Below are 21,843 nucleotides of genomic sequence, written 5' to 3' on the forward strand. Positions count from 1 at the left end.
AAAGCGTGAAAGAGGTATATGGTCCATACTCGCGAGCAGGCAACTTTCGTCCGACAGTCTTTGCTTGATGTTGCTTCCGCAATAATTTGTGTGTAATACTTTATTAATCAACCGCTTGTCATCAAATAGAGGCACTTGCCATTATAATGTTGTTCAAAGAAAAACGTATAAATACTTGCATTCATTATCGTGGCGAAGAGATACTCATGCATAATAATTTCACTCTTGAGGAGTCAAGTTCAAAATATTTACTTATAGAATACAAGGGATTAGAAATCAACCAATCCTCAACTACGTTTTTGAACTTTTTTTTATAGATAGTCTGCCTTGCAATATGAGGAAGTTTGTTTAGAATTTAAGGTAAGGTTGTCCGAAGGTTAGGTTGTGGCCAGCTGGATTGGGTAATGTCTTGTGTATTTATTGACCTTGAATCGTGGCTATAGTATGCTGCCTCTTAATACATAATTATTTACATTATGATTTACTTGAATTAAGCACTGGTAAATCTATACGTTTAAGACTATCTCTCTTAGCCTACTGGACGACAGTGATCATCATGGCCAGAGCTGGTTATAATCATGACTGCTTTCTTTTGTAACATATGCAGACATTTTGTGTCAGTTGCATGTTCCAAAACCCTTGGGCCATAAATTAGGTGACATTGGAAGAAGGCAAAATGGGCAAGTCTCAAATGTTCCTGAGGAACAAATCTTTTAAGTCTGATTAGGAAGAGTGTCTTGGAAAGTTATTGGAGATTGTTGTTATATGACTTTTCCCGGAAAAATTAGACATTATAAAACCTTAGGAGTATGGCAGAGGTTTGAGCTTTAACAGCGCTATAAGGTCGCGCAGAAGAAATTGTGTTTTTTTCACTATTTAGAAATAGTTGATTAGCTGAGAACCAATCGATAACCTGTTGTTGCACGTATTTCAGTTTTTCATCTGCCTGTTCAGGATTTCTTAATTCATTTATATTAGTAGGGTCATCAGCTTACAGGATATCATTAGCGGGTATGTTGCTTTGTAAGTGATTGCTCATCAGCAGAAATAACAGGACCAAAACCCCAGAGGCACACACATTTATGACTTACAGCCATCAACTTCTGCCATTTGTTTACGGTTTTTGAAATATGAGCTCGTGAATTTTAGTTGAGAGTCCTGTATACCATAATTTGCAGTGTTTGAATGAGGATTTGGTGGTCGTCACAGTCAAGCTGAGGCGTGATCAAACAAAGACACATGCTCAGTCTACCTTCAAAAGCACATCATCTTTGTTTTTAGGCATATTCTAAAGCTTGCTCAGTAGAATTCCAAGATTTAAAGACATTGTGAGGACCTAAATGAGTTATTTCTATATACGTAAGTATTTGGGCACTATTGATAACGTCAATGACTTTGCCAATCACAGGAATGATGGAGATGGGGCAGTTATGTTTTTATCGCCCCGATTGTAAATTGGTATTACTTAATATTGGAGTATCTTAGGGCATAGTTGCAAAACCGCGTAATCCTGAGTTAACTTTACAATTCACTCGGCGGTTTTTTATTTAAGTTTTTCCATTTCTTTCAATTTAGTCACTTGGCTGATTTTAGGTACTAGTTTCAGATTCATTTTATCTTATTGGACTATATTTAACTATTAATTATCCATTTTTTATATTTTGCTTTCCTTGCCAGCTCAGGTAGTATATCAGTCATCAATTAAAAATTTTTTATCATATTATATATGGGATTTTACTCCAGGGTGATCTTTCGGTCATTGACCCTTGTCAGTAATTGTTTTAAGATATGCTTTGTGTCGTGTGTAGTTCATTTATATTTATGCGCACTTCCCTGGCAAAATTTTTCATTTTTACTATCAAATATTTATCCTAAAATTAGTATTTGTCAGCAATTTTCATGATTATGATTTTATTACTTTGAGGCCTTACGTAGTGAGACGTTGACTCCTCTCGCAAAAGTTTGGCTGACGATCTATAATTGCCCGTTGGATACATGTTACTCCCCAAACGCAACATTACGGCTGAAGATTATCTTCCGTGATGTTTATTTACCATAATAAGAATTAGCAAGTACACAAACGAGGCATGGTTACAAATACGATGTAATTAGTCATGAGATGAAGCACAAAACGAGGAAATGTGTTCTTACCTTTATATTTCAAATTTATGTATCCAACAACGCGTTCAGATGAAATTATTACAAGAATCAAACTACATTCAAGCGGAACACGCCCAATTTATCTTGCCTCTAGCTCTGTCTTCCCCCACCTCGCTTTAATGAAGTATTCGTTTTTTCAACGAGTAAAAGTGTACTCTCTCAAAAACATAGCCAATGTTAGATTGACCAATGATTGTACACTCCCGCCATAGCGATTTTTCTTCTGCTAGTCGTTTCATTTCTAGCACTTGAAATAATGGGGTAGCAATATGGCGTATTCTTGCGTCCTAAATTTGCGCCCTCCCGCTGCCTAACGAGTTTAGACACCCTTCAAGATCGACCTTAAACCGAGCGAGTTAGGCGCCTAATTAACGAGTCTGGCAACAGCTAATCAGTACCAACTGAGTGAATAAAATGACTGGATTTTTTTAGAGCGGAACCAAGTCAATCGATTATTCCATTTGTTTTCCAATTTCTTTGTATGTTCCAAGCATTCCACCGACAGATAGGATGAATTGGACGGACCTAAAGACAATTATTTTCTGCATGTCAAAATAACTTATTTTTATTGGCCTAAATTGTTTCCTTCTTCATTAAAACTGGGGGTACCTGAACGAATGAGATCGTTGATTGACACTTTCTCAGAGCCGTCTGCTCAAAAGTTGATGTGCATCGTGCGTGATATGATAGGTAGGCAAAAAGTGGCGGCGTTTGAAATTTGGAAATCGTCGACGTCAATTAAAACGTTTTAGGGACGAGATAAGAAATATGCCCATACAAAAAATAGCGACTCTTATATATGTTTTTTAGTTTAAAATCGGCGATTATCGTATTTTTACTTTACTCTTTCTCTGGTTAATATTATTTTCCCCGTCCTGGATGGCAATTGCTATTCAAATTTATATTTGAAAGATGCGCTGGGTTTAGTACTAGGTGAGTTCTATTTTCATCTATCATCGTCAAACCAACCTACGGGTTGATTACCGTGTTTTAGTGTATAAAGTATTAAATTAACTCTAATATTATTAAATTAACCCTTTATTAATCGAGTTCAGTGTTTTTAAATGCTTTCATTGTTAATCTATAAAGAAATTCATTTATTTATGAAAGTGAGGCTTGTTATCAATTTTTCTACGACGAGCATTGGCGACATTGATTAAAAATTACTTTGGATAATTTTGCAATAATTTTGAAAATTTTATACATATATAATTGGTATTGTTTTTAAACTTGATAGGGACTCTGCTATCATGCTGAGGTTTATTACTTCTATTTGGAATTCAAATACCTTTTTATTTTCATTGCGTATCATTTTATCATTATCAAAATTATTCTCCTTAGTGTTTGTAAAATGCTTTTCTCAATGTCTTCTGCCTCCTCCATTTTGTATTTATTCATTGTTGTTCCAATTTCCATGGCATGCCCTATCTTATGGATATCATTGCATACAATTTTGTTATTATATATTTGGTAGAAGCCTTAGCAACTGGAAACTGGTGATTCAAGTATTGTCTATAAACTTTTGTTCTGTCAATAGTTTATTCATGGTATTTTCTCTTTTCTGCAATAATTAGCTCAAAAGTTTCATTTAGGAATTACCTATATGTCACTCTTTTCTCTGGATTTGTGTCATCATAGCATTTTTGATTTTTTACCACTCCATATTTTTTCCCTTTCTCTAAGACTGTATTAAACGTAAACTTATTATTAACATGTTTATCCTGTATTCATTTGTTATCACATTTCTTGTTCACTAGTTCTTTTCCCGTCAAATTTCCTTAAGTGCTCATTTTATTTCAATTTCTGAATGTGAACTTTGGCTTAGCCTGACTCTTATGCTCAAATGACTTGATGCATACATGTATCTGTCAATGCTTCAATTATTTTGAGTGGATGGTTAAGGCATGCTTTCCATTTGTATGCAGGATTCGGCAAGCAGAACTTTTCATTGAAAAATCCTCTTGCTTCTCCTTCTCCTGGGGAAAGCTAAGAGTAATTGTTTCCAGAGATAGATTAATCCACATTTTGCTGACTTTTCTAGGAATAATAATGGAATCTGAGGGCATAATTGCTTCTTAGAAAAGCAGTACTGAAAGATATTTTGTGCACAAAATTGACAATGCCTGCAACCAGTAAAGAAATATTAATCTCTTGGGCCTCATTAAGATGCTTAATCTTGCAAACCACTCATCGCACACATCAATATTTTAAATGCCCCATTAGCTGCTGCTACCCTTTGTACTCATAACATCACAGTATCTTATTAATAATCAACTGGAGCAGACTGGCCACCAGAAGAGACCCAAGAATTACTAAAATTACCTATCTCTCACTCACCTAATTTATTAGGTATGTGTTCAATATTTTGGACTTTTGTCCTGTAGCCTACCCTAAATTATGTGGGTCACGGTAGTCCAGGGGTAGAGCCCTAAACCTAAACCTGGGCCTAAAGGTAAACCGGGGCCCTCCGGTCAGTAGTCCAGGTTGGACTACTGACCGGAGGGCCCAGGTTTGTTTCCCGGGCAAGCCTCTCTGGGCACCTGCAGCTCCACCCAAGTTATGATTTTTCAGGTACCAGATCTTCTGGGAAACCATAGCCGGTGCAGAAAAAGGAAGTGGCCCCACTACCCTGACTTATCTTTTTTACATGCCGTCGGGCCAGGGACTGAGTGAACTCTTCAATCACCCACCAAACCGATCTTTGAGTTGATTACTGTGTTAATGGTTTTTTATGCATATATCAAATATGTGATTGTGTCCACACATATGTGGGTTGTTCAATAACTCCTTAAACAAATCCAAGATATGAGACTCATGAACTTCAATGAAGTTTATCCTACCTCTTCTCCTGTGTTTGCGACTATATACAATTTGGTGAATGAGCCTGAACGTGGCTGTACGCCCATAAATTATGAACATCATTCAAAGTGTAAACTAGAAGGGACTTCTTTCGAAAAGATTGACCAAATCCACAATATGGTTTTGGGTCATCGACAAATCAAAGTTTGCCATAAATATTTGAGGCAATAGGCACATCACAAGGTGCATGCAGTGTTTTCAATTTTGCATGAAAAATTGGACGGGAAGAAAATCTCTGTTCGAGGGGTGTCGTGTTTGCTCTCAGTGGAGAATAAAGGCAATCGTGCCATTGATTTGGAGGCGGGTTTGGCACTTTTCCATCACAGTCCTGATGAATTTCTGCTTCGATACATAACTATGGACGAGGCAGGGATATATAACGAGACAAATAAATGGTCGAAACAGTGCATTTGAAAAGAAAATTCGGTTTCGTAGACGGTGAAATCGGCCGACAAGGTGATGGCCACGGTTTTTTGGAATGCACGCGGAATCATCTATGCCGACTATTTCTAAAATAGGAATACGAAAAATGGAGACTATTATGCTTCATTGTTGCACCGGTTGAGAAAAGAAATCAAGAATATATGTTCTCAAAAAAATTCTCTTCCATCAACACAATGCAAGGGACCTGTTTAGTTTCAATGGCAAAAAGCATTGAATTAATGCTCGATTTATTTCAAAAGCCACCATATTCACCAGCTTTTGCCCACAGTTACTTTTTTAAATTTCTACCCTTGAATAAATGGCCCGGTGGAAAATGATTCATGTCAAGCGAAGAGGTCTACCAATAAAGATGCTTACTTTGAGGACCGTCCAATATCACATTCTTCGCCAGACTTGAAAAAGTTAGAAAAAGTATGTCGAGCCAGAAGGAGAATATATTGAAAAATTAAAGCAAGCCACCAAAATAATTTACTCCTCCATTTTTCCCTTATTGAACGACCCACATATGATTGAGATAACCATAATCCTACAAAAAATGGTCTTTGTATATAAAACTTACATCAACAAGGACACTTAACAGGCTTTTCTTCCATGCTTCAAATCATGCATAATCACCATTCAGAAGTTCATCAACACGGCAATCTACTCGTGGAAAATATATGTCACCGTTCATTGGTTTTTATGCCTGTACAAATATTGTCGCTAAAATTAAAGAGAGTTAAAAGTTCCATTGTACATCAAGAAGGAAACTCATAATTCGAGCCTAATTAGTTCCGCGATCTTTCTCGTAAAGCGAAACAACCGTTTAGGGAAACAACTTTTCACCTATAAATTGATGTAAAATATAATAATGCATTCAAAACTGATAAAAATAAGTTATCTAAAAGATTAATTCTAATAAAATTATGTATACATCATTTAAGATTGCGGATTACATTCAACTTTTCTTCTATCGCAGAATGAAGCAACCAAGAATGCGAACTCAATTTGTAGAAGCAAAAAAAGGATTGTGATAAATTTTTAATATTAATGATACATACCTGATTGCTTTTTGCTAGAAAGCCACCTACAGGCATTTTTTTTCACCCACGCTTTAAAATTCAGTAAAAATGTGACTCAGAATGATAATTAAATAAATTTATGGCACGCGCTGCCACTGCCTTGTTAGGACGATGCCTCGTACTCATGGTATGATGGAAGAGTTTCCCGTGACCTACACATGTCATTTAGTCTGCCGTTTTGGACATAACACTTATCTAAAGTTCATGGAGGTTTTGAACGGTTAACAAGAAGGGGTTCGATTTACAAGTCGCCCCTCACATTTTTGCAAAAAAAGCAGCGTGAGATGACCTTTAATTGCCTTGCGGTCGGGAGAACATTCTCTTCCACTGTTATGTGCACAAATATAGGTTCGCTTACGCATCTTCTTCCGAAGAAAACTCTCTCGTTACAATTAAAAACAGGCCGTGGTAGGGAACCCTCAGAATCTACAAGAGTTTTGAAGTCACTGATGAATTTCTCTGCTGCCTTTGACTCAGAGCTTGCTGCTTCACCGTGCCTAAGAACACCGTGGACAACGGTTCTTCTTGTTAACTTCTCTAACCATGCACGACTCCCCTAAATTACTTGTTTGGCCAATTATGATCCTGACATCTTATTAATGAGTTCGGTGAAAATTATGTTCTCCTTCTAACAAATCATGGTCTCGTTAATGTTTTCGAATTGCAGTTGCTTTTTGCTTATGCATATGAGAAGAGACCTTTCACATTGTTAGGAATACGTAACCGTTGCGTAAATACCCTTGTCACTGTATTTGAAACATCTATCTCCTAAGTATTGTTTGTACTCTTCAGGAAAAGGCCAATTGTTGATTTCGACCAATTGCTGATGCAAGTACTTGATCAGCCTCGCACACATCTTGTTCCAGATTTTCAATGATTTAACTTTTCTTTTCTATTTTTATTTTTTTATTTTTATTCTCTCATGGCTTTCTTCGTACGGATTTTTCTTCGGGGTCAATTGCAGAACTACGCACAAAATATTGCTAAAATATGTAAAAAAATGACCTCTAATGTATTTGAACACAAAGTTTGAAGAGCGTGTGATCAATAGCAACGCTAAGGTACTGGCAGAACAGGTGCTAGAGACACTGCAGTAGCAGGCGCGGAATGAATACAAAAATTTACCTCTCCTCGTCACCCCTATCCGAAAAGTACCGTAGCTCGTTAAGCTAGTTTTTTTCGGGACCAATACTTTTGTTTGGTATGCGAATTATTCCCTGTGTGGTGTGCTCGTTAAGCGAGATTCCACTGTATTTTACAATGTAAATATATTTTCATACAGATAAAAATTTGTATTTTGTCCATCTCTTCTACAATCCTCTACCTTTTTGGGTTGATTTACCCACCAATTTTTGACCAATCCAGGATTTTGGCCAGGTATTTTGACCATTCCATGATTCACTTTTTCATCGCCCACGGTATCTTCGAGTCCTATCATTTTTTATCAAATTACTAATCTCCCTTCATTTTTTGACTAATCAGGCATTGATTTAATCTATTAGTATTTGAATTCGATTAGATCCATATCAATTTTTATCAATTCACAAATCTCCCTTCATTTTTTTCTAATCAGACATGTTTACTGAATACCATTTCATTGCCATAACCCTTATAATATCATATTATGAAATAAATCTTTCCTTCACCTGAAAATCAATTCTAAATTTTCATCAAAAATAATTTTATTCTTTGAAATTCTTGCATTGAAATCTGCATCCATCCGTTGAAAGTTATTTTCGCGTTATCCCCCGCAGATTCTTTGAATATTTCAATAATAAAATAATACTGCCAGAGATTGGAATCGTTTATCACACATTCATTAATTCTGGGACCTAAGTAACTGCGGGAAATGCCACAACAGTAACTTTTAATGGCATCATTCGCTAAATATGCATTAAAATACAATAATTTTAAGCGTAAAAATCATTGGCCTTGCCAGAATACCAGCCAATGCGAATGATTTTTACACTTTGAGATTGTAGCATGGTAGTAATGGAATGTTTCATACTATCGTTAAATCTTAAAACTTTCATTCTTGACGCATACGGTTTTTTTTCCCTGGGGAGAAGACGGTGCGGGGGCTAACGTACTGGCTTCCCACCCTGAGGGTGCGGGTTCAAATCCCGGCGATGTTGAATATTTTTTAGAGGTATCTCGATCCCTACTTGAGGTGCTTTGTGGAGGGCACTTTGAGTGAGTATGCCGTCCGTCGGATGGGACGTTAAATTGCAGACCCCTTGGCGCCTTTCGTAATGAGTAGGCTAATGCCGACGCCAGGTTTCTCTCCAGCCTCATCGTTTCCTGTCCATCCCGTATAGCGCATATGACCTCAGCTGTCGGTCGCCTCCCCTAAAAATACTAATTCTACGGTTTTTTTGTTTGATTCTCCAGCCGGAGAAGTGGTCATGAGAATGCTTGCATATCGAATCCCAATGTAATAATTACATACATTTTAAAAAATGTGATGAAATCATTTAACCAGCTAGTAATTTATCAAATTCATCAAAGAATTTCTGTTATTGGTTTGGTAGCAAAATAACATTGCAGTTAATTGTATATGTCAAGGATGAACGTAATGCATTATATAGATGTTAAGTTATTTAAAGAATAAGGAACCTTGGAATGGTAATATGCTTTGAGGTACAAGTTCAAAATATTTTGGCCACTCTTCTATGGCAGAGTAATCAGCATGCGGAGAAAATAAGAAATCCGGATTTATTATATTTTATATGTAGTAGTTAAGGCTTCAATGAAATCCTCAGATTTTGGCACCACCTTTAAAACTTATAGTTTACTATCAAAATAAGGATAAATATTACATTATCTCAAAAGAGGTGGTCTAAAAATTCATCTTGGTTCCAGTTGATCTTAGTAAAACATTGCGTGTGAATTACGAAAGTTCACACTTTCTGGCCATTAGATGTGATAGAATTTCCCCGTTTCCTATTTTTACTAAGCATTTTCTGACAATTTTAAACCAGTTCAATGGTTCAAACCTCACTTAAGTGCATGTTTGAACCATTCTGAGCGCAGATTGCCAAATGAGACGGACAGGTTTTGACAGAGTAGCGGAGGAAATAAATTGTTATTATTGCAATGTCTATGGAAAATGACAGGAACGAATATGGGGTAGCATATTAACATAAAATTTGCAATTTAATATGCCAAGTAGTGAAAGTTAAACTTTTACTAAATCAGCGCCAACATTGTGAATCAAATAAGTGTTTTTTTTAGCGAAAACAAGTCGATCAATCATCTTAATCCTTTCCCGATTTGTTTTTATGCTCAATGCTTTCCACCGACTGAGAGGAGATTTTGGACGGACCTGACGACAGTTATTTTCTGCATATCACTACAACTTATTTTTGATGGCATAGATTGTTCCCTTCTTCATTATAACTGGGGGTACTTAAATAAAACTGATCGTTGAATGACACTTTCTGTGAGCCGTCCGCTCAAAGGTTAATACGCATCATCTACACCTACAAAATACTACACAAGCCGTCGCAAGGGCGTGTGGCAGGGGGTGGTAGGTCACTAGCTATTCAGCATACATTCCTCTATTTTCGCATGCACATGGTACCCCGCGATCCACCAGAAACCGCGTGGAAAGGGGGTGAAGGAACATCAATCATTCGACATGCCTACACATATTACGACTATTACATGGTTAGCAGCTATTCCTATGTCTACACAAAGAGAATAAGAAAATACGTTAAAATAGGGCAGACACACATGCAATTCAGACACTAATCATTCGTACGTATTTTATACGTTCCAAATCGCGGTAAAATTCTTGAAATTACCCTTCTCTAACAGCGAAACTTTCGTGAAACCTAAATAAATAAACTTAATCGAAAAAACCTTTATTCTCGGTTGAACGATTTTGTTTACCGAGACAATTCTATTACAAATGCTTCGTGGTGCTTCATTCCTTCCGTTACACATGAATGTGCGACAATTTCGGGATGGTTAATGAAGCTAAGATCTAGAATGTTTTTGCCCCTGGTTTGTGCTCCTATTATTTGGTTCATCGTGCAGGCGGTGAGGATATTTAGGGTAGCCTCGCACGAATCACGGTTTTTCGCAGCTGTATTAATGCAGTATTTATCCCAGTCTATTGAAGGAAAATTGAAATCACCCCAACTATAATATCGCTTTCCGTTTTCTTGCGGATAAAATGCGTTATTTGAAGCCTCTATCGCATCTGAAGTAGAATCGGGCGGCCGGTAAAATGAACATACTAATATTTTTTCTGGTTATTTCTCTCTATTGCGAACCAAATGCTCTTAATCTGGCCATCAAATTTTTGCGCATAGCTTTTTAATTGTTTTTTTTTATGGCAATGAATACTCCTCCTCCGCTTCTGTAACCCGTCTCGTTGGTATGCACTATAATCTAAAGGAAAAACTTCACTCTTTTCTTGACCTTGAATCCTCCGTAAGCCTGCTCTTCGTTCCCAAAACAATGTTCGCATCTAAACTTCGTGCGTGAAATTAGAGGTAGCCAGAAGGTGGCGGCGTTTGAAATTTGGTGATCGTCGACGTCAATAAAAACGTTTAAGAGGGCATATACAAAATAAGAAATATACCCACGCAAAAAATTCCGACTTCTTATATATGTGTTTTTGAATTGAAAATCGGCGATTACCGAATTTTTCCTTTCCTCTTTCCCTGGTTAATATTAATTTTCCCCGTCCTGGATGACGTTTGCTATTAAAAATTTGAAGGAAACGATGGATTTATTACTAGGTGAGTTAGATCTTCAGCTATCTGCCCAACTGTCTCTGTGACTATCTGAGGGTTGATTATCGTGGTATAGTGTATCCGCGTAACCCTTTATTAATCGAGTTCAGTTTTTTAAATACTTTCATTGTTAATCTCAAAAGAAATTCATCTATTAATGAAAGTGAGGGGCTATTATCAATTTTTCTACCACGAGCATTGGCGACATTAATTAAAAATGACTTTGGATAATTTTGCAATAATTTATAAAATGTTATACCTATATAATTGTCATTATTTTTAATCTTAATGGGGATTCTACTATTATGCCGAGGTATTTTGCTTCCATCGGGTGATCAAATACCTATGTGAAATAAGCATGATAAATAATTAATGATAATTTAATCCTGATCAAAACTTGACCCGGAATCTAAAAAATTAGTTAAAAATTTGGTTTTAAAACTAGATCATGGACATAGCCTTGATCAGTGAAATGATGATGAGACGGGACTGCGGATTGTGTCCTGATGATGCGAGACTGCTCCGCAAGGGAAGGAAGGGGAAGAACCAGTCACTGAACATTTTTTTACATATTCTAAGTGGTGTGCATTGGTGCCCCTGCGGGTATATTGTGTGTTCCGGTTCCGCGATTAAATGAGTCGTGGGCTAGCCATCTCGTGGGCGAATTTCAGTGAACAGAAGAGCGGTATTATTCCAACATGGCTTCTTCGAACAGGGGAATACAGATGGGGTCTGCATGGTTTCAACGGAAAGTGAATTTAAGGCCGCAACATAGAGGAGTTCATCTAGTAACCGAGGAAATACTTAAACAAATGCCTGAAATCTGCCAGTTCTCAGTCGGTTTTTTTCACGTACAAAGTAAGTGTCATGGATATGCTTCTAGGATTAGTTAAGGATTTCTTTGTATTTATAGTCTCACTTATTATGAGTCATTTCGACGTAATACTGTCATTTTCCATACGAGTTGAGCATTGAATGGTGGAGGATTCGAATTTCCACGATTTATTTACATAATTATTAAGTGCTGGTATAATTAGTGATGACGTGGCGGGACTGCAAATTGTCCTAATTATGATATTTTGAGACTGCTCTAGGAGTCGAGAAAGGGAAAGAGCAGTTCTCTGAAATTTGTTTTACAAGTTTTTACACAGTAATGCTAATTAATATTCGTGATAAATAAGTGCATAACACCGATATTTATTGTTGCATGAAATTAGCAACGATGTGATTTCCTTGGTTGCATTTTTGATACCAATTGGTTCTTTTGGTAGCTATAGGTGTGTTTCAATATTTGTCTTCTGAATTGATTAATATTATATGTCTGTGTAATATCTACAATTGACAGCTAAGTTGGAAGAGCATTCAAGCATTCTAAGGGTATGTGATGGCATCATCTTTATATTGCTGTGTAGTTACCTTGAAAATTTATTTGACTGTAAATAGACATAGAGTGCTTACTGTGAAAATTTGGTCGGTTCAACGTTACTTATTAGAGCCCGCTGAACCCAGAGCTTGGAGTTTCGTATTTAGACTATATATGTCACTTAGGAATATTAATAGTGTATTCATTATGTGCATACTTGTCTCAGGAACGTCCGTACTCAAACTTTGCCTTTTTGCAGTTATATAGTGCGCATTATTGCCTTTTATCATGAAACTTATTTCGTTATTCACCATGAAAGCCTTCATGTTTAAATATTGGTATAAACGATGATCAGTAAGGTTATTGAAGTTTTGAACCATTATAATAGTCTGGGTAAGTAAGCATGCTATTGTAAGGGTACGCCAATTATTTCAATAATTTGGTTTTGGACAAATATTGCTAATTATGCATTCACTCATTAGCTCCAGTAAAGTATAATTACTGTTCTAAACCAATTTTTGTAAATATTTTTAAAAATATTTAGGATTTTAAACTTAACTCGCAACAACTACTAAGGAGAAGACGCTGTGGAATGTAAACAATACAATGGACTAGGCTAATTTTGTCCGTCCATCAGAAATGTTAACAATACCCATTTATTTGAGTGATGATGCATATTTTCAATCGTGCATTGGAAATTTTCTTGGGGTTTGATTTATTAGTATGTTCATGAAAATTATAGCGTTCATATGAAGAAACAGGTGACCCGTATGACAAATTCAAAGCTGTCGATTAGTTTTCTAGCTATGAAATTGTAAGGATGTTCTGTGGTGAGTTTTGTATCGTGGTAAACACACGTAATGAGAACTTAGCTGTCAAATTTCCTGCCACTTTTAGGATATTTGTGAAATGTTTAGGCGTTCGAGTGTTGTAATAACGAGCGCTGTTTGTATTTATTTTTCGCTGAGTTAGTCGAAGATGTGATTCTTATTGTTGCTTTGTGAATAAAAGTTTATATCTTAACATAACCAAGTCATTTCAATTCGTTTCAATTACTTATCCTGGCTGAGGAGCCAATTTCAACGACTGCCATGAGTTGCTGATGGAGGCCTGTTGTTAGGTAATAGCGAATACTAGGACGATTTAAATGGAATGGTGTACCTAATACATACGTACACGATAATATCTACTTATTATATTTTCATAAAGTAAACATCCTTTGTTTTTTCGGCCTTAATTTAGTCAAAATTATATTAGTTTTTTTTTAATAATTACTAACGTTGTTTCCAGTGCATGTTAACATTTTAAGGGTTTGCTAATAAGTCAGTGAACATAAAAATAGGAACATTTAGATTTTAGGAGTTTTTTGTGTAAACATATTGCCCCTAGGTATCTGCACTTTATAGTAGTGACTTTCCAGACATGTTATTTTTGCCACTATATTGCTTGTTGTAACAGGGGGAGTAATGCATAGTTAAATGCACCTTTTCTCTTGAATCTAAATAACCTGATTTGTGAACATTTAATTCATAAGATATGTTTTCATATTATTTAGAGGAACTTGCTTATTCATATTTGAGCACTTGAAATTGTTTTTTATGCATAATTACAAATAGGAACCAGTGTAAAAGGTGTTACAAAACATTTGAAATTTAACTATGCAATATTATGAATGTAACACTCTTAGTTTTGATTATCAAGTTTTTCAACATTTAATAGATCAGATCTCAACAGTATGAAGGGCTGACGGCAAGAACTGGGAAGGTTCAAAATTCTAATTTTTCAGTGAAAATCCACAAATTTATCTTTACTGTGGGAAACTTGAAGATAATTTAGTTGATAGTCCAATCTCAGCAAATTTTATTGAAGACATTGTAAAGTAAAGCCGTTGTTGCACAAAACTAATATCATGTGTTTTTCACCTTATAAAAATCACCAAAAATGTACTAAAATTATTATTGCAATCAGCCCCTCAAAGTTTCTCAATTAAAATTGTAGTTTTAGCAATATTTATAAGTTTGTGAATTAGTCTCTTATAAAGAAACGCTGAGTGTGTATACAAATCATTCATGGATGATAACATAATTTAGTATTAACTGTGGAGCAGTTTTGAGCATTATGAGAGAAACAGATGGAAAAACACTTCCAATTTTCCACTCTATAGATTCTTTAATACCTACTAGTTTAAGTGTACTACTCCATTTTTAAGTGAAGCTATCGTTTTACCTTGGCATATATATGTATCTGGATAAAAAGGGGAGGACAGAGGGACCAATCAGGGTGAGTGGGTTAGGGGTATTGGAAAATCCCAATGGTGGGGAATGGGAGCGGTTGAGGAAAGGAGTAGTCGGGGAATTACTGGAAGGGATTGGAGGATGAGGAAAGCAATGTGGAAGGTCCAGGGGTTTTTCAAACACATGGCCCGGATGATAAGAATCTGTTGAGCCGCTGGATGCATTAATGTTTGTCCCCCAACGATGCTGGGATGTATGCTGCCGACCGGCCGTTATCCTCTCTGTGTGCCAAACAAAGGCATCCTTTGGTTTTCTATTTGGCTTCAGGCATGTGGAGAAAGGGGGGGATTACCCAGGGAAGGGTTTGCACATGGGAGGGGGTAAGGCTGTTATGGGTAAACGACACTATCCTTTAATTCGGGTATTGAAGAGAGGATGATGAGGGAAGGCAAGGGGAGAGGGCATTGGATGGCGGAAAGGGGTGGTAGAATTCCAAGGGTCCCTGTGAGTGTTAAATAAGACTTTTTCTTTTGGCATAACGTTGGCGTTTTGGTTTGACACTTGGCCCATGATTGGGATTCTGCACATACACTTCGGGGGTTGGGTGGATGGGAATATTTCCAGTGTTAAAATGGTCATCTCATGTATTGCTATTTTTTTCAGTATCTTGCATAATAGGTTGTCTATTAGAGTCATGTCGGAACCTTTATTAGAGGCAATGGTTTTAGTGGTATTTGATTCAGTTTCATTGTTGAGAGATATTGAGAAGCCTGCGTATCATTGAGGGGAAGCTAGCTAATTTGTGTGTGGTGTCGTGTAGAGAGTTGTGCGGTATAATATGGTTAGTTAATGTGGGTTTTCTATAAATTGAAAATGCATGTTGTGAGCCTTCCTTTTTATGGTAAACAACAGAATATTGAATTATTATTCTCTGGTTCTATTGTGAATGTTAATTTTATGTGTATTGAAATTAAAAAAGAAAGGAAGGAATCTGATTGTTTGTTGGTTACTTAGCAGAGGATGTGATTTGCATAGCAAAAACAGTAGATTACCTTTTCAGTGGGGTGTCTACCAGATTTAAAATTTTATTTTCCAAATCATCCATAAATATTTTGACTGAAAGAGTAAAAGTGGTGTCCCAATCGCCAGGCCTTCCAGTTGGTTGTAAATGTTGCTTTTAAAAATAAAATAAACTGCTCAGCACGGATTCATTACATAGAAAATTTCATTGACTCTTTCTATGTGGGTGTCTGTGAGTGATAACATGTCTTTCTCCAGTTGAGTGGCTTCCAAGGCAGGGATGGAAGTGAATAAGTTCCGAGCCTCAAAAGAGACTATTTTGAAATTGGTGGGTATGATTTGGGTCTTCAGTTTCCTGGTTAGTGTAACGGAATTCTCTGTTGTGTATTTGGCTCTGAAATTGGTAATTGTCAGAAAATACAGTTTAATTCAGCAGCGAGTTTGTGTGTTGGGGATTTGTTTCGTTAAATGCTGCTGGTCTGATAGGTATGTTGAGTTTTTGGAGGTTCTGCAGCCCATAAAATGTGGCGAGTTTTTGGGTTCATCGAAACTAATTGGAAGAGTGTTTTGCTTAGATTTGAGTTGATTGGTGCACTGACCCATGAATTGATGTTACTGTGGGGTCTTTAGTGAGACTGTTGCACTTGTTATGTTTAATGCAAGTTTCGCACTTTTGGGGGTAGTCTTCCCGGCCCATTTTGACTGCTCTATTCCCTATATCACTTTGGGCAATGACTAGATTGTGCTAGGTTACAGCCTTTCGGTTGTTGAGGATAGATGGTTGGTGGTTGATGTCTGTTCCTCTTAGGCTGTTGGTCTTCCCCCTTTCCATCATGGATGGAGATGATGTCTGCAACACGATGTCTAATGCCAGGAGGTTCCTTTATAAGTGCCACTTCACAGTCACATTTTAGCTTTCTGAAGGACGTTTGAGGGGGACAGAGGGTAAAATTTAAGTCCTTTTTTTAGAAGGGTTAGTTCAGATGGTCCAAATTTGTGTTTGCATAAGTTGGTTTTCCTGGGGTGGAAATTAGATTCACTTCCTGAACTAATTCTTGATAGTTTAGACTCTTTAGTTAAGTTGTCTAGTTTATATTTTATCATTTCGAGTTTCTTCTCCGCGATATCATATACTAGGGATCTCACTCGGTTATCCAAACCCAGGAATTCAATGTGATGCAGATGGTATGTAAGCACGGAATGCAGAATAATTAAAGAGTAGGACATGGATGGCCTTTTCCTACAGATAGCTTTAAATTCCCTCCTTATCTACAGATGTTTCTTGGCATTCAAGGTGAACTTGACAGCTGAAGAATTGCTGTTGGTCTTGATGAGGGCATACTTCAGTGTAATTTCACATTTTAAGCCATGGTCGTTGAAGTGAATGTTAAGAGTGGCGATTCGGCACTTGATGGAAAACTTCAGAAATAATTTCACCTGATATGCAACGCTAGGAATACAAATTTACATTAGACATTCAGGTGTGTTGTGGTGTAATTGCTCCATAATGACAGAAACAGAGAAAAAAATTCCAATTTTCCACTCAATAGATTCTTTAATATCGACTAGTTTAAGTGTACTACACCATTTTTAAGTGAAGGTTTTATGTCACATTGGCATATTTATGTATCTGGTAAAAAAGGGGGGAGGAGGACAAAGGGATCAATCTGGTTAAGTGGAATAAGGGTTATAGAAAATCCTGAGGATGGGGAATGGGGCAATAGTGGGAACAATTGGGGAGAGGGAAGAATTAGGGTAATGGATGGAATAGACGAAACAATGTGGAAGGTCCAGGGGTTTTGAGAAACATGGTCAGGATAATAAAAATAAGTTGTGCCCCTGGATGCATCAATGGTCGTCCTTCCTCATTACTGGGCTGTTTACCTCCGACAGTCCATTATCATCTCTGCTTGTTGCAGAAAGGCATCTTGGGGTGTCTGCTACAACATGGACCTAATAGACAATGTATTATGCCAGAAATGGAAAACAATGGCAATGGGTGAGATGACCACTTTTGTATTGGAAACATCCCCTTCCATCTGGACCTCAAAGTGTTGGGGCAGAATTCCCTTTCATGGGCCATGTGTCAAACCAAATAGCCAATGTTATCCCCATAGAAAAATACAGTCTCATTTAGCACTCACATGAATCTCTCAAAGCTTTTGTGCAAACCTAATGACAAATCGGAGGAAATGCATAGAAGTGGAGTATACAAACTAGCATGTGACTCCTGCCATGGTAATCATGTGGGGTAAACAGGGAGGGACTTCTACACCAGGGTTACATGAACACAGAAGGTGTCTAAGGAAACCAGAGGACACATCCATGGTCACCATGTGTGTATTTGAATCACACTACTGAAGCTGCTTCACCAAAAAAATATTACACATCAGGAAGAAAGGGAATAAGTTAACCACTCTAGAGCAACTAGAGATTATCCGAAACAGAAACTGAGGCCCCCAGCTGCTCGAGGAAAACTTATTTCATTCACACTCCATAGTACTTTCCTTGCCATTCCACTTGTCTTTCTCACCAGTCCGACCTTCTTCCTGGATCACCAATACACAGAGGCTCATGCCCCTTGACCATCTTCACCCTTCTGCATTTTCTGATCACCTCTCTGCCAGCCAACATTGCCTTCTCCCTGCCTTCTCTCATCATTATCAACTAAACTCCCACATAAAAGCACAGTGTCTTTTACCCTGAATGTGGAAACAGTCCCCATCCCCATCTCCTCTACCCTCTCCTGTGTGGAGGAAAGGGTGGAGAATTACCCTTCCCTGGGTAATTCTCCTCACACCTGAAGCCGAATCAGGCAACACAAAATCCCTTTCTCCATGAAGCGGAGGGGATAACGTCCAGTCAGTGGCGTATGTCCCAGCAAAGAGGGAGGATGACCATAATTGCACCCCGAAACTGAAAGAAGTCTTATTATCTAGATGATGTTATTTAAAATCCCCTGGACATACCACATTGTGTTGTCGATTCTTTCCCTTTCCTTACCTCCTCCCCCACACCCCCATCCTCTATCCATCCCACTATTTCCCTGTCCCTAGCCATTGGAATTTTCCAACACCCCTATCCCACTCAAGGTGTTCAGTCCTTCCATTCTTCACCCCTTTTTGCCAGATACAAATATATACCAACTTAAAACAAAAGCTTCACTTAAAAATTGTGTATTATACTTAAGCTAGTCAGTGTTGAAGAATCTATAAAGTGGAAAATTTCAAGTGTTTTTCTCTGCTTCTGTCATTATGGAACGAACCCCTCACCAGACACCTGAATCCCTAATGTAGGTTTGGGCATACTTAATTTTTACAATAGTTGTTTTATTTCTGTGTTTATCAAGCTTTTTGTATCACGTGGGAGTGTGCATCTATATTTTCATTGTATTTTTATTTTTTTCTTTTAGGCTTTACATTTTGCCATTCAATATCCCTACCCTAGCCTTTGATCATTATGCATGCACTTGTATTATGGAATTCATTCATCATTTTAAGTCCCTCCTTATCCTAATAAGTTTACCTAATTCATGTAGGGGGACATAGTTAGGATAGAAGAATGTGATGGTGTCACTCAATTGAATGTCAAAATAGTATTGAAATATAATGCAGGAATAATGGAAAAGAATACTCTACTTTGGTGGATTGAAATGTGGCTTTGTGATTTATCACAAATATTTGACATGGTAAGCTGTGATGTTGTTATTGTTGCTAGTAGTAAACCATAGTGGAATGTATTATTCAATCATTTATTTTGATGGACCTTTATGATATGCTTTATGAAAGATAGTTGGTAATAGTATAATAAGTAACAGCACTCTGAGACAGAAGATTAAATCTCATTGTTTCTTTTAACATTAATAGTTGTTTTGGTTAATGTGTGGTTGTGATAGGTAGAGTAGTGGTAAAAATATTATAATTTGTCAGTTATTTACTTAAAATCCCCAAGTATGTAAATCTCTTTGAGTCTAGCTCTCTTTAGAGTCATTGATATTAGACGTGTATTTTGCCAGTTTTTCAAGTAGGCCACTGGAATTCTCAAGGAATAAGGAAATTCAAACCAATTTGACTATTCTGACAAAATATTAAATTCTAGATTGGGTGCATAAAATGAAAATTCCACGGGAGGTGTGGTATTTTAATATGGGTTTGAGTAGTTATGAGATGAAAGATAATCTTTGTAAACTCTAACAAAACCCTTAAAATACCAAAAAAAAGAAAGCTTATTTCAAGTGGCTGTTTTAGTAAGTTTATTTAGCTACTTGATGCATATTTGTTTTAAGTTTATTACGAACCATAGTGGGGAAGAGATAGGGATTTTAAGTGTATGCTTTGTGTAATTTAATTTAACTGTTGCAAAATATTTTCCTGATTTAGTTTGATTGCAAATCATTCACTTCTTTTGTTTTAAAATAATGTCATCATTAAATGAAAGTTAATGTATATTTAAGTATGCTATTGTTTCATCTAAACGTTTCACTTCCTTGTTAGTCATAAAAAATCTTTGTCTTGGAGAGTCACATATTTGAAGGTCATTGCAGTTTAGCATTTAGATATTCAATTTTACCATTTGAAGACTTGATTCTGCAGAGTGAACGAAGGGCATTATTTAGGCTGTCCCTCTCATTGATACTGAGGCTAGCATTTAATCTTTTTAATTTATGAGATTGGTGTGTATCATTCAATTTAATGAAGTGCATATAAATTAAATAGGTTATTTCATAAAAGGCTAAGGTTTTGGTGAGAGCTATTTGTGAAGTGTGGCAAATACTCATATCATTTATATTTATTGTATTGATGACATCCATTTAGTTTGTTTTTAAGGTTTGGAGACCACTGTGATGGATTTTAATTTCACGAACATATTTTATAAGGCAGCAATGCATTTATTATGCACCACTTGAAAAAAACATGCTTTCTGCCTTATTATTTTGACAGCATGTCTCTTATGAATAAGCCTTATAAGTAGCATACATATTAATTGTTATGGTAATATTAATATATCATTTTGTGGTTTGTCAAATCTTAAAACATTTGTGGACATTACTTTCATATATTATCGCTTTTTATCTAATCCTGCCCAGTGTGGATTTTAGAAGTTTTAGAAGACACAGTTTCTTTGGTAATTCACATTCTTACTCAAAGGGTATTTTATAATTGAGCTTATTATTGCAGCCATTAAAAATTTCATGTAAGGCATGGAAATTTGGCAGTGGTGGCCAATATCTTGATCAAAATATTTTATGGTGTATGATCACAAATATGTGAAGTATAATTGAACTAGTCACTTTAGTTGCTCTAAAAATGTTTTCCACCACACCACTGATGTATATTTGGTGTCCAGTTTTTCTTCTATGCATGATACCTGTTGAACTTTGATTAATACTTAGATTTTTATTTGATTAGTATTTTTCAATCTTTGATGTTTTAGATAATTTTGGTAAAACTAGATTCTCTAACTCATCAAAACAGATTTCTAATAACAGTAGAGTTTGCTTTTTATTGAACTAATATGTGTTTATTTTTTTATAGTTCTTCACACCTCGGCAAGCTTAGCCCTGAATGAATGTTGGGACCCTGATGTGAGGTAGGCAAACTATTTAGAGCCAATAATAACAATAATATCTGTGTGTGTGTATAAACAATACATATATCTATGTTTTAAATTTATGTGTATTTATATATGTATATATATCTGTGTAAATCATTTAAATCTCTTGCCCATAAAATATCACTAAAGGGTGTTAAGTATATGCTTAATGCTTTTTTGTTGTTGAAAGAGAAATAATTTAATGGCAGTGTTAACCTTCAGCGTGATTGTTTTCTCATTCATCTGCATGGAGGAAAGGACAATATTCCTCTCTTTCACTGGCCAAGGTAAAACAGGGAAGATCAATTTTGGTATGTTTGTGTTATTGACATCCTGAGAGTCAGGCACCACAGAGCACACTTGCT

The 21,843-nt window shown here is 36.5% G+C and overlaps 1 protein-coding gene across 1 annotated transcript in view; it reads left to right on the forward strand.

The window, feature by feature from the left end:
* The first annotated feature begins 11,967 nt into the window (after positions 1–11,967).
* LOC139695614 (UPF0047 protein YjbQ-like) overlaps positions 11,968–21,843 on the forward strand; it is a 34,930-nt gene continuing 25,054 nt past the window's right edge. The window contains exons 1-2 of the mRNA XM_071594416.1: positions 11,968–12,127; positions 21,421–21,475. Coding sequence (XP_071450517.1) covers positions 11,968–12,127; positions 21,421–21,475 — 215 coding nt within the window. The remainder of the gene's footprint in view (positions 12,128–21,420; positions 21,476–21,843) is intronic.

This window comes from Hetaerina americana, unplaced genomic scaffold, assembly GCF_022747635.1.
Source record: "Hetaerina americana unplaced genomic scaffold, ioHetAmer1.1.p SCAF_60, whole genome shotgun sequence".
Taxonomy (NCBI): Eukaryota; Metazoa; Arthropoda; class Insecta; order Odonata; family Calopterygidae; genus Hetaerina; species Hetaerina americana.